Source organism: Rhododendron vialii, chromosome 10a (assembly GCF_030253575.1).
Source record: "Rhododendron vialii isolate Sample 1 chromosome 10a, ASM3025357v1".
Taxonomy (NCBI): domain Eukaryota; kingdom Viridiplantae; phylum Streptophyta; class Magnoliopsida; order Ericales; family Ericaceae; genus Rhododendron; species Rhododendron vialii.
Window position 1 is genome coordinate 23966006 of NC_080566.1, and position 14514 is coordinate 23980519.

The following is a 14514-nucleotide window of genomic DNA, read 5'->3' on the forward strand; positions in this document are numbered from 1 at the left end:
TTGGATTTTTCACAAATCTTTCTTTTATACACGCGCACACACACAACTCACATTATGCAACCAAAACCGGTCATAATGTAGTTTCCAAAATATTTTCTTCCTCAGAAAACATTTCCTTTCATTAATCACACCCTAGGTGCCATGTTTCTGCTTCCTCGGTTCTTGTGTCTCGTTTACATGTAAAGACTCTGCGGTAGGACAAAAGTAAGCATGAAACATTCTAACAAGATCATCCAATTCTATAACATACCACAAGTAACACAATCGATTCATGTATGCAAGCTCATACTCCTTGAAATATCAAAATACGAGTACTTCGATGCAAATAGTAAAGTTTTAACTTTCGAAAAACCGTTCTTTCTTGGAGATCAAAACAACATACGTTATACTTGAGATGGAAAGTAAATAAAGATAACTTACTTCAAGATAAGGAGATCCTACCTTACTTTTTGGCGGTAGTTGGCTACGGAAGGTTAGTCGGTGGTCGGACGGAGTAACTTCCTACGGTATGCCTTTGGGAGCTTCGAAAGAGAATGGTTTCTCTCGAAACTTCTTCTTGACTAACACTACTCTACTTTATGGATCGAAGGGTGGTCGAGTGGCGGTATAGTGGCGGCTTTGGATGAGTTTCTTGAAGAACTCAAGAACACTCAAGAACAAAGTAAGAATAAACTAGAACACTAGGATTTTCTAGAGAGAGAAGTTGCTAGGTGAAGGTGTGAGTTAAATGAGAAACATGGGGTGCTATTTATAGCCAAAATCTTGGGCTCTCCCTCCCCTATCATGGCCGGCCCTCTCTCTCTCCAAATCCTCCATGGATTTGCTCCATTAAGTTGTCAAATCACATCGCATGTCATGTCATGCCTTGTCCAATCATATCTTAGGTGCAAGGCTATAGAATCAAGTAAGATCTTAGGCTTTTTAGGTGAATCGAGGTAATTACAACCTAGGTCTAGCTTGTAGTCAAATCTTAGGCTAACAAAGGCTAGGATTGTGTCATAATGGTCCATCAATAGGTTGTCATTAGGCAAATAGGCTTAGGGCTATTAAGTAGCTTGGAGTGTACTACACACTAGCACACACCTCACTTTCTCTTTCCTCTCCCAACCGGCCTCCCTCTCTCTCTCTCTCCCACAGCTCTCTCTTTCTCTCTCTCTCATGCTAGTATACACACACACACACACACACACATATATATATATATATGTATATATAACCAAGTACAACTACAATTAAGTACTATATGAATCTTTCTAGATTGCAAGTACAAGATTCCCTCATAAAAGAAATCAAATAAGCACATGTTTTTATTAAACTATAATATTAAAGTACAAAAGAATCTCAAGGTACAAGTTAAATCTTTTAGTCTTCCAAGTACAAGTCAATTAAAGAATGACTAATGGTATTAACCAATGGGCAATAATTTCCCTAGCGGGTAAAGACCAAAGGATAAAAGAAGTACAAGTACTTTTATATACTTAAAATAAGATTTCTTAAAAGACTACATGTCCTATACGTACTTTAAACAAAATATAATAATGAAAAGGTTATTAACCAATGGACAAAAATTACCCTAACATTATGGACCAATGGATAAAGAATAAAGTAAGTTTGCCGAGAAAGTTTGAAGTGACAAGGTTGGCTTCTAGGAAACAAGGTACAAGATTCCCTAGTCACATCGGTACTTTATTGGTCAAAAGACTCTATTACCCAAGGGTCACTAACTTCCGTAATGGTTATTACCCAATGGGTAAAGGATCCAAGGAATTAGGTAGTTGGTTTCTAACTAATCGGTTTAGAATCTAGTTCTATGTGCTCGGGAAACTACTTAGTCAATGGTAAAAATTTAGGGACGAAAATCTAATTATCACGAAATATCGGAAATATAAAATGAATATAAAAAGTAAAAATAAAATTCAAATATTTAACGAAATTTTTATTGACCAAAATTCAGGGGCGTTACAATACAACAACTGGGAATAAAGGCATTTATGTGCAATAATGCAAAACAAGGCATAAGGTACCAATTAAAACCTATTGAGGACATGGTTCGGGCCAAGTGTTCGGCACCAGTCCTGCTCAACTATGACAATGATCTGGCTTAGGCCAATCGTTCGGCGCCAGTCACACCCAAATTAATTACACAACTTTGGAACGACAAAATCCAAATGTACGTAGCTGTCCAGTCAAAAGTACGATTGAAATCTTTGTGTTTCTCAAAAAGGTGGGAAAATGAGTCAGTCTAGATGTCGGGAGCATCATCAGCATTAAGGTCGGCTTGATCCGGAGGGTTCGCTTGATCCTCGGGATTTGAAACCTCTTCTTCCTCTTCCTCAGCAATAAGAGCTCTTCAAGAGGCGGCTCGGGGACAGCGCGAAGCTCTGAATCCTCGGGAAGATCGAGCTTGCTCAACAAAAATTCATAACCATACCGCATTCCATCCCAGAAACGGTTGACGTGCAAATCAGCCTCAATCTCCTGGACCTGTTGCTTGTACTCCACCGTGGCTTCATCAAATCCCTTGTTCCTTATAGCCTCGATCTCCGCGGCACAAGTGGCTCTTAGAGCATTCGAGCCTCCTCGGCATTCCTGGCTCGATTCTCTACAGCTTGCCTCTCTTGCTCGGCCTTCCCGAAGTCTGCCTGGTAAAGATCACAGGTTTTTTGAGCCACCTTTAGATCCTCCTCCCTCCCTACCAAGGCCTTCTTTAGCTCTTCAATATCCGAGCCTTGCTCCTCATACCTGTAATGGATAGCCAAAGCCCAAGTGCCAGCTTGCCAACAAAAATGGTAAAAACATTACGAAAAGCTTTGCATTAGCCGAAGGAAAAAGAAGGGGATATGGGAACATACATTGAGAAGTGATTGTGCCAGCTCCCCCACTAGATCTTTGGTGCTCCCAATGACAAGCTTGGCATCCCTCTGAAGTATACAACCTCGGAGTACCCCATACGCCATCCTAATGTTCTAAGATGCAATGTCAGCCTGATGGATCAAGCGACCACTATAATGACGAAACTCGGGGACCTAGGGGACGTCCCTCGCCCGAGCCATGCCCTCGGCCTCGGACTCCTTCCCGATAGACCCCCAGTCTTGCTCCTCCTCTACTCCTTCTAGGATTTCAATCATCTCTTTGTCTCTTTGTCGACTAGTATCTCCCAGCTCGGTCCTCGGCACCTTCGCCGTTGGCTCCTCTAGCGAAATGGAAGTGGCCATCAAGGTTCCAGCGCCTGTTGCCCCGAGCCGTGAGCTGACGCCTTGCCCCCTCGGCCTTCGCCTTGGATCTTGCATCACTCTCACAGGCCTCGTCATCATTTCTCCGCTCAGTTCGATTCGCTCGGGAGTCTTTCGATGCACCTCCTCGCGAATACTACCCTGGGGAGGAGAGTTGCTTGCCTCGAGCCCCCTCCCTCTTTCTCCTCTTCCTCTCCCTCTACCTACCCTCGAGACCCTTTGTTGTCTCAGTTTATTCTTCAGGTAGCACGTGTACGTCGGTACGTAACTGAGTAGATCTAGGGCAAGCTGATTTGCGAGTGGGATGGCGTAAGCAGCATTAATCAAGCCTCTATTCACTCTTTCCAGATAGCTTTGCATGACCCCTTTGCCTGTGAGAGATCACCAAAAAAAAGGAATCTGCATGTGCAAAGGGGAGAAAAAGTAGTATGCAATACTTGGAAAGAAAGGGAGATCAACTGACCAGGTGTATTGGTCCCAAACTGAACCGTCGTAGCCGTGTCAAGATTCTCACCAGGACCAAACATGAAGTTCCCGGTTACCTAGACATAAATACTCACCCACTCTTCGTAATTGGGAAGGTGGTCGATTTGGAACTCGTCATATCCCAACCGGCAGGATAGGTACCAACGGTCGTAGTCTTGGTGAACCCCGACCTGATAAACTCCAAAGTGCTCCTCTAGGCCAAACGTCAGGTTGTACTGCCTCCTCAGCTCTATGATGCTCGTTATAACCCGGTAGGAGTTAACCGTGAGCTGAGAAGAGGTATGGTTTAGCACCCGGCGCACAAATTGGTGAAGGGGGAAACCTAATCCCTCCCTTGGTGATCGCCATAAGGGGAAAGATTAGTTCCCCTGGGTGGTGCAACATTTGACGGGGTCGGTGACGGGCAATAACTAAATTTGGACGTCCGGTGGAATGCTGTAAACCCTCCTAAATTCTTCATAAGCTCCAGGTACGCCACTAAAGAATTGATTCTGATAGGGGCATGGCCTCACCATCCTTCTTCGCCCCTGAACCTCCTCTGGGGAGTTCGCAAATGGCCCCGACCCATGATCGAAAGTACTCAAAGTTTCCATCTCTAGAGGATCGAACGCCGTGACCGGGCGTGGGATGCTCAATGGGTCGAAGGGCTTTATGTAATCAATCAGAGTGTGGTAGAATGCTCGGATCCGAAGGGCTTCTCGTATCAACTCGTCAGCAGCGGGAGGACAAGTCGAGCTACTTGAACTATCCGAGGAGATGTCAACGACTATCCGCCCCAACCTAGCAAAAAAGGATATGCAAGATCCGTTAGCTATATGCTTGGGGGGGGGGGGGGTTTAAAAGATATTGCGCTCGGGACAGATAGGGCATCACTCCATGGAACCTCTAGGTCACAGGCAATAATAGGATATCCTTCCTCGGGAAGAACATCTGGGGCCAGTAATTATTTCGATGGCCTTGGGAAGGAGATACGCCTCGGGAAGGAGATTCGCATCACGAAAAATATGAACAATGTAGTGAATAGTGCTAGGCATGTTTCAGACGGCGTCTCCGCCTTGTCGCCCCCAAGAAATGGTGTAAAACGCAAGAAAAACAATCAACAACAGAATATTAATGCAAAGGGATTAGCGCACCTGAGATTCATGAGAAGATCCACTGCCAAAGCACTCTAAAACTCGATCTGAAAATGAAGAACAACGATGGCAGCAACAGAGCGGAGAGAGAGAAGAAGACGATCACTTTCTCTATCTACCCTTTAATAAGGGAAGATTCAAAGGGGCGCACGGGAAACGAAGCAATGCGCACCGAGCCATTAGATCCTTGACATGTGGCAATCATCTGACGGTCCATACCGAAAAGCCTACACGAGAGTAGGCGCGCCACTTATCGAGCCACTAGGTGGTTGATGCATGTCCCCGATGGGACGTTTCATACCAATCAATTGACGCGGCATGTGGCGAGATAGCCTAGCAATGATTGACACGTGGCTACTAGGGCTATGCATCTGACGATGACCGAAGTAGATTGTTGCTTCGGTTATTTACGAACAAAGGACTCCATCAATGTGGCAGTGCACGAGCATAATCAACTCCCCCGAGCTCAAAGACGACACTCCAGCGAGTTGAGGGGCTATAGTAGTGGCTCTGGAACTGGGGCTCGGGCAGCTCATTGAGCCGCATTGCACTGAGTGAGAGCACGTGGGTGCCTGCTCGACATTCACTATGAGGATCTGAAGACCACATCGCCACCCTTGGAATGCTGCTTGGTAAGGGGACTCTGGTCGGGGCTCTGTCGCTGCCTAGGGGCGCGGAGTATACCCGGGCACGAGGCGACGCCTCGTGGCTGCCTGAAGGAATTCGATTACACCAGAAGGGCCCCATTCAGTTACGTTAGGAGAGTAATCATTGGGATCTGACATGGCCATGTGCTCCATAACCGCCTTACCCCATTCGTCACATATGACGTCACCTGAGGCGGTTACTTGAGCGTACCCTCCACGTGCTAGCTTGGAGGCCAAGCAAAGCAAGGTCTATAATACAAAGGGACTCTAACTTAGAGAGGTATGCCATTCTACCCTAGCCCTAGACCTATACACTTCTCCCTACATCTAACCTGATCGTTGGAGGGTCACGGGGCTTCCACAGCCCTAGTGACTTGTTGCAGGTCTAGTGGCGAGCGCGCGAAGCAGCGGAGGAAGGAACCGAAACCAACCCACGATGAAGATCTCAATAAATCGAAACCCTACATTTTCTATTGTTATTGAATAGTACCAAAAGAATACAATAAACAAAGCAGAATATATAGGCTAAAAATAACCGAAAATAGTCTTGATTCAATCAGAAAAGTAAAATGAGAATGACGGATGTCCCACCTTTTAAGCTAAAACCAATGTTAGCTAATCATGAATGTCCAAAACAAAAAATTGATCTTACGAATTGTTCGGCCCTTTTTCTTCTCAATAACTAAATCTAGCTTAAATGCTCAAAATCAACTATGATAGCAGAAGAGAATAAGAAAGTGAACTATTTTCAATTGGGAACATATTTTTGGTGGTCCCAACACTGTTGTGATTTGTATAATAGATAATCAATTCAATTTCTCCGCTTCTATTCCAAATAGAATTTGGCGTGAACTCGTCTTCAAGTATTGACCATCGGACCGTGGGGCCCACTTCTGGGTTCCACACAAGTGTTTCGCATTATTTGTTAATTTCAAAAAAAAAAATTAGTGGCCTCATGAAAAATTAGCCCAATAGGAAAATAGTAAGTGCTTGTAGGTAGATATTGTTCAAAGGAAAAAAAAATAGAGGTGGTTGTGCCAGGGGTTCGTGTTTTGCTAGGTGATATTTGTAATTTATTCAAAAAAAATAGTTTCGATAGTGATTTTTCGGATTCCTCTCGTCAAGATGAACCAGGCCTCGTTCCGCTATCTAAAATAAGTACTTATTTTTTTAATTAAAGGTGATGTATTGTGAGAGAATGACTTGTATTGTAAAGCGGAAAATAAGTACTTAAAAAATAAGAACCTTAGAGGAATAAGGCATCAATAATTGGGAAAAAAAAGGTTGATGGAAATCAAAGAGATGCAAATTTTTCTTTATGTAAACCTTGTAGAAATTAAGTAGGGGCTTTACTGTTATGCAAAAATTTAAAGATGACATTTGTAATTTATTCAACCAATTTAAAGGAGAGAGGTGACGGTGCTAGCCACAGGGACCTTTTAAACGATTGAAATATTGGGGATGAAATTGTTACAATTGGTATTTTGGGGACCAAAACAGCACGTGAGTAATACTTTGGGGACCAAGAATGTCAATAAACCGATTCTTTAATGATTGAAACTTGATCAATTCTATGAGTTAACCAACTGAATTCAGATATAAAAAATTGGTCTAAGCTCCACTATAGCATATTTGTAACCCATCAAGTCCACCTCCCAAATTTGTCCAAATTTGTAACCCACTAGGTCCACTCAGACAAGGGCCTTATTTGGCTAAGACAAAAAAGCGTATTTTTATTCTTCTTCTCTTTTTGTATTAGCCAAACTGAGCCCTTGTCAAGCCAAAAATGAATTAATACAAGACAAAAATGCCCTTGCCGGTTTTTCTTTTCTTTTTTTAGAATTTTGACAATTCTCATTCTTACTCTCGATCTACTAATACTAATGTTATATTTTTACTTCTTAAGTTAAAACATATACATGACTTAATGTGTTTAATCCGTTTTATATTACTATTTGAAATCGACATTTGATTAGTTGTTCGGTTGGTTGTTATGTCATTGATTTGGTTGTTATATGTTTTTTTTTTGTTGGGAGGTACATAGGTCAGCAGCTTCCATATAATGGATATATGTTCTATTTTTGTTTGGTGTTTAGCTACACAGAAACTCACATATAACGTTATATGTTCTAATTTATTGAATTGGTTCGCACAACGACCTTAATGACTTGATTCTAATAACCATACATGTGTATGTAATATGTTATGTTATGTTATGTATATCTAACCATATTTGTTAGCATTGCTTATGATTTGGTAAACTAATGTTATATGTTTATATCTAAACTCATATATGCATTATGTATGAGTTTCAAAAATCTTTTTTATTATAATGCAAGAATATATAACATAATCTGATATATATGTTAATCTTATATGTTTACAATGCAAAAATAAACAAAGAATCTTATATGTTTTACTTGGTCACATAAATAAATACACATATATGGTTATTAGAAACAAGTCAGTAAGGCCGCTGTGCAGAGCAATTCAATAAAGTAGAACATATAACTTATATGTGAGTTTCTGTGTAGTGAAACTCCAAAAACAATAGAACATACCATTATTTAGGTATTATTCAGAACATGAATAAAATATCAATTTTATTGATTTATGAGGCTTACATAGTTATAAATTTGATCGAAAGATCAACCAAATGGAATCAGAGTCTTCTGAATAGCAATATGAAAACAAGATAAAGAAATTACACTGAAAGACTTCAACCAAATTAAAATTCTAAATCTAACAGCGTTGGTTGTCTTGTCAGGCTCAACGATCCTGATGTCGCTCTTTAACTTCATCAAGTACCTTTGGTAGAAGGATTTGATGTGGAGGGCTCTTCTAAGGTTGGAGTTCATCTTGAACTCCATCACCATAGTGTCATTGTGGTGATACTCCAATTTGCAATAAATTGGATTAGGCACTTCATGAAATCATACTTTGTTGTCATCACCTATTGAATTGGTCTGCAAAGCGGCCTCACTGACTTGCTTCTGATAACATGCAGAGAACAGATTTGGACATATAACGATATATTTTTAAAATGATGGCATGATAAATGGTTAATATTTTGATATATAACCATATATGTCTGTTATGGTGGCATGATACAAAGTTTAAATATACACATATAGTATTTTATGTGTTTTTGTTGGCATAACACACACTCCAGATATCCTAAGATAACCATATATGTCTCATATCTATCTTTGTTATATGTTCTCTTATTTGTTGGAGTTACACAGGACATGAGTTCACATATAACGTTATCAGTTCTATTTTTTTTTTTTTTGGAGTTTCACAGGGCAAAATCTCATATACAACGTTATATGTTATTTTATTTTATTTTTTCGGAGTTACATATAACCATATATGTCAGTCAAACACACACATTCAAAAAATTCAGAACAAAATGACATATAACCATATATATTCACAAAAGTTATATGTTAACTATAACCATATATAAATATTACTCCCTCCATCTCTTTTTAAGTGTCCTGCTTTGTAACTTCAACTTATTAAAAAGACATCATCATTATACCTTTCACATCAACTTTTTCCTTCACTTTCCCTACTTACCCATCATCATTACACTTTTACTCACTAACTTTTCAAAATGGAATATACTTTTAGAGACAAAATAGACAATGCACCAACTTTTTACCCACTAACTTTACAAAATGGACACTTATTAAGGGACAGCCCAAAATGGAATACTAGATTCTAAATAAGGGACGGAGGGAGTATATGACATATAACCATATATAAAACCCTAATCAAATCTTAAACAATGCTAACTGTAACTATCAAATGAAACCCTAAACGTTATATGTTATCTTTTTTTTTTTTTGGATTTACAAAGCACAGATGGTCACATATAGCCCTATATGTCACGCAAAGAACAGAAACCCTAAATAAAACATGAACAATGCTAACCGTATTTGTCAACAATGGCTACTGATGTAGACGATGGCGGAGGGAAGGTGATGGTGACGGTGACCGATGTTGACGACGGTGGAGGAAAGGCAAAACATACAAATAAAACAAAAATAGGGTCCAGATCTAATTTTATGAATATAATTTGAAAATAATGATCGAATAAATGAATCGTAACAATGGTAGTTAGTAGTTACTAATTTACTCCATATTCATCAATAATGACAAGAACAAGGCCAAAAGTCATTAGATTAAGAAATCAAAAAAGGAGACCCAACTGTGGCGTGAACACTAGCCTCATAAACAAAAAAAATAAGCCCTGAAATATACCAAACTCTAGATTATAAGCGACGGTAACGGGGTCTGATGTACACAACGATGGAGGGACTGCGACAGGAAGATGACTACTTGGGGAGGCAGTTGTGGCGGCGATGGAGGACTGGATCTCAGTTTTGAGGGGCAACGCCAACGAGGAGGATGGACGCACCGACAGCGAGCAGGTGAGGGGGGAGTAAGTGTGCACCGGTAGCAGCGACAAATAATCGGAGGGGGAGAGAGAGAGAGAGAGAGAGAGAGAGAGAGAGAGAGAGAGAGAGAGAGACGGGGGGGGGGGGGGCTGTGCTCCAAATATAGGAAAATAGGGTTTCTCTCTTTAGAGCATCCACAATGGAATAACCAAAATCATTAGGCTGCTAAAGTTAGCAATATTTACTAAAAAAAATGGTCACAGTTTAACCAAACTTAACAACCTCTTATAAGCAACTCATCAAATTTTGGCCATTAGATAATCAAAATTAGCAAGCTTTTGCCAATAACCAAAACCTTCTCTCTCTCTCTCTCTCTCTCTCTCTCTCTCTCTCTCTCAACAATATTTCTAAGAAAAACATTTTTAAAAGAAGTTTTTTTTTTCCAAAAACAGTTAAACTATTTTTTATTAGTAACTTTTTTTTAAACTGTTTTTTTTTTCAAAAACTATTTGTTTAAAACTTTATCGGAAAAGTGTTTTTTCAAAATAAAAGTTTTCCAAAAGTTATTTTCTATTTCTAATAACCTATTTTTATTAGTTTGAAACTATTTTAAAAAAATTATTTTATATGGTCACAATTTTTAAATTTTTACAGGTTGAAAATGTGATGTGGCAAATTTTGATTATTCAATATTGGTTATGCCATTGTAGACATCTACATTGCTAACCTTAGCAACCCTTTAAATGGATAATCAAAAAGTGATGTGGCAACTTTTGATTGTCCAATTTTGATTAGTCCACTGTGGATGCTCTTATGAGTGGTTATATAGGATTGGTATTTTAGTCATAGGAATTGTTTTATTAAGCTAGTGGACTAGAGGGGTTAGGAACTTTAAAAGTGGACTAGTGGGGTTAGAAATATGCTAAAGTGGACCTCCCAAAATTCTCCCGGCACTAGGCAGACACCCAACGACTAGATTTTATAGTTTAAGTTGTAACTAGGCATTTTTCCTTTAGTGAGCTACTCAGTGATTAGTTGATGATTAATTGGCCAGGCGGTGATAAGTCGGCGAGGTATATTTTCATAAATTTTGATCAATAATATTATGAGATTAAATAGTACATTGATGTTAAGTGCTATTTCAACAAAGTATAAGGAAATACTCTCTATTCTAGAAATGGTCTAGCCGGCGCCTAGGCGTTAGGCGCCCCCTCTTCCGTCCGACTAGCACCTGTCGACTTTTAGAACACTGCATATACTTCATCATGAATATCAAAGTTCTAAATTGGCTATTTCTGATACATAAGAAAAAATATATTATAAGTGTAATCGGTTAAGGGGAAATATAAATTTTTAAAAAGAATGGAAAGGCTGACTAATATAAGGGTGCCATCTAGTCAGCCTAAGCACTAGAATCCCTTTTTCAGCCCAACTGGAGCCTAGTGATTTGTAGGACATTTCCTATTTTCAAGTTGGACTGACATAGTTGTGTCTCATCTCATGACCAACTACTCAATTCCACAACGATCCTACTATTCCTAACAATATGCAAAATTAAACTAGCATCGCACTATTTCATGTTGGACAAAGAGTTTAGAGATTTGTAGGGCAATCATTATAACATTTAAAAGCTTTTCCAGTGTACAATATTGAAAACAACGAAAATATTTTGCCAAAACTGCAATATAAAACATGTGTATAACTATTGTTAAAGCATCCACCTCAAAAACAAATGGCAACGAGTGGAGAGGCAGCCTAGACCCATGTACTAGTTTTGGAAGAGATAATTAACCGATGTGAAACAAACTCCAACACTCCCTTGCACGTGCGACCCCTGACTCACACAGGGGTAAACAAACAATCGATAACACATGGATCACAACAAACATCAGTGCCAGGGCTGACCCAAGAGATTTGGATGCCCAAGGCTAGATTGTGGGGTGGTGCCCTATGTATTTTTAGAATTAAACAATGATAGAAATGTTTCTTTATATTACTAGTTTAGACTTTATAATGCATGTTAATTGCTTTGGCACCAATGGCCAAAGTGATTGGCTTGAATTTTACCACTTGACTTTGGATTCGAAACTTGACAGTTACAATAGCATTATTTTTGGGGAAAAAATATTTCAAAAGAAAAAGCTACACAGAAGACTCAAACTCAGACACTCCTCATAAACTAAAATCAATTTACCACTGAGCTAACAAATACATTTTTGTTATAAAACGAACAAATAATTTATTTACTAATTTACAAATAATATTGTAGTGTCCCTAAAATTTAAATTTTTTTGGATGCCCGAGGCCCAGGCCTCTTGGGCCTTGGGCCTAGGCCAGCCCTGATGAGTACACTTATGGCACAAACAAGGGGAAATAAATTTCCCAAAACTCTAGCTCTAATATCATGTTAAAGCATCCACCTCAAAATCAATTATTACCAACCAATTACTACCTCCATCCCAAATTGTTGTGACTGTTTCTTTTTTGGGACCTCACAAAAAATTGTCAATATCTCACAATCTATAATATTTTTGATGATTTTCAAATCTTTGTTAAAAAATTTTAATTGAGATCTATCAAATAAGATCCATATTAAACATATAAAATATTATAAATTTAAAGATGTAGAAATTTTGTTGAGATGTCCAAAAAAGGAAACATGCACAACATTTTGGGACGAAATGAGTAGCAATAAGTGGAGAGGCTGCCCAGGCTCATATACCAGTTTTGGAGGAGATACTTAACTGATGTGGAACAAACTCCAACAAGTATAAGCATACATCATCGGTGATAATGTATTCGATAGGAGTCCTAAACTAAATAGTTAGTGATTACAATGTATGTTTGCAGTAACCAAACAAAAGTTTTCAAAAAGTTCCATGTCCCAGTCCCCATTTTTTAGAATTTTCATGTTCGGTATCCGTGTTTGTATGTGTGCAACATAGATGGTAGATAACCTCTTATATAATATTTTCCACTGAACAATAAGAAGAGTTCCATCAATAATAAGAAAAGAAATACCCTGTTGTCTCAGCAAACGATAGATAAATTCTTACATACACTTCTGCTAGAAAGGTAGCGAACAAACCAAGTTTCATTCTAGTACTTCTAAGGATGGAACCCAAAATCATCTAGCAGAGTGTAGAGTTACGATCAGTTATCTGAGCACAAAAGAAAATTAGAATTACACATTTTACAACCTCGCTTACACTTTAAACAATTACTTTGGATCTTATGTTAACTTGATCAGTCTTGAGTCACAGAAGTTAAAAGCACTACCAGGCAACTTGAACAACCCTGAGTACCAGACCCAATGTTGCTCAAGTTTCTCTCCTCTATAAATTTTTAACTTTCAACCTATGAAATGTAGCAACTTCCCATAATCACCTGCTTTGTCCATTAGGTTATAATTTCCAATAAGTAGTATAGGGTTACAGGTCTACAAAGCAAAATACCAAAACAAGAATTTTACCTTCAAGAATCTGGTAATGGAAAAACTATCATGCTAACCTGCTGAATTGCAGATGGATCAGGAGAGGAATACAAACCACTAGCCAGTGGTCCAGCTGCTTCGGCAGATGGTGAGGTAAGTCCATGAATGTCTCAACATGCTATCAGGCTTTAATTTTTGATAATCTTCGTTACAATTGTTCCCTTATGTTTTCAATTATCTCCATACAGGTTTCCCTACTATACAATATCCAATGGAAAGAGTTAGGACTACTAGTATTCGTTTGGGTAGCTTTCCTCATAGTTCAGATCATGAAAGTAAGCTATTTTCCCCCGAGCACCGCCATAGAAAGTACTTGTGCCGTTAGCTTTTCCAAAGCTTTTGGTAGTTTACAAGTTTTCTTTGAGATTTTTGCACTCTCAGTAACTGAAGAGAAAAGTCTTTAGGAATAAATTTTAACTGCACAACCCAATTGAGCATTTGATGATATCCAAGATAAAGTGTTATTGAACACCATTGGCTCTATTCTATTGACCAGCCAAGAAAAGTTTACTTCCTTCTTTGTGGTTATATGATTTACTAGAGATCATTGAATCTTTTGATTTTCTTTTCTTGCATTTCTTTTGGGGGGCTAGCCATCTGTAGTAGCTGATCTCTTAACATTGCATAATTCAATTTATGTGCAGACATACACAGTAACCTGCTCTGTCAAATACTGGATTTTGAACTCCTTGCAGGTAAAGTTCCTATGTGAAGTAGTCGTATTTTTGTAACACATCAACAACATTCATGCACATGTACGTGTGCAAAAACATTTGTATTTCTATGAAAAATAAGTTGCCATGTTTAGATCTCAAATATATCGAGGAAAAGGAAAATGAAAAGGAAATAGAACTACTTATGCATGTTCATTTTTATAGATATGTAACCAACATAATGACTCTTTTGAAGTGCACATATTTATATTTTTAGAATTACTTATCCAACTGCACCCGGTGAATTCAGCAACATAGAATTGGAAGCCAAAGAGCGTCAAGGCTTGTGCTGTCCAGCCAAAGTCTGCTAGTTCTGACTATCAAGAGTTTGGCCTAGAAGACACTCGATGCTCAAGTAGTACAAAAAGTAAGGCAGGTATGAAGGGAAGTAGGCCTAGCCTTT

At 38.9% G+C, this 14514-nt stretch overlaps 1 protein-coding gene across 3 annotated transcripts in view; it reads left to right on the top strand.

Moving 5' to 3' along the window:
* The window catches only part of LOC131303378 (sulfite exporter TauE/SafE family protein 3-like), a 31669-nt gene that overhangs the window by 14450 nt on the left and 2705 nt on the right, over positions 1-14514 (top strand). For all 3 annotated transcript variants that reach the window (XM_058330226.1, XM_058330227.1, XM_058330225.1), the window contains exons 6-8: positions 13430-13491; positions 13587-13673; positions 14043-14093. In XM_058330226.1, coding sequence (XP_058186209.1) covers positions 13430-13491; positions 13587-13673; positions 14043-14093 — 200 coding nt within the window. The remainder of the gene's footprint in view (positions 1-13429; positions 13492-13586; positions 13674-14042; positions 14094-14514) is intronic.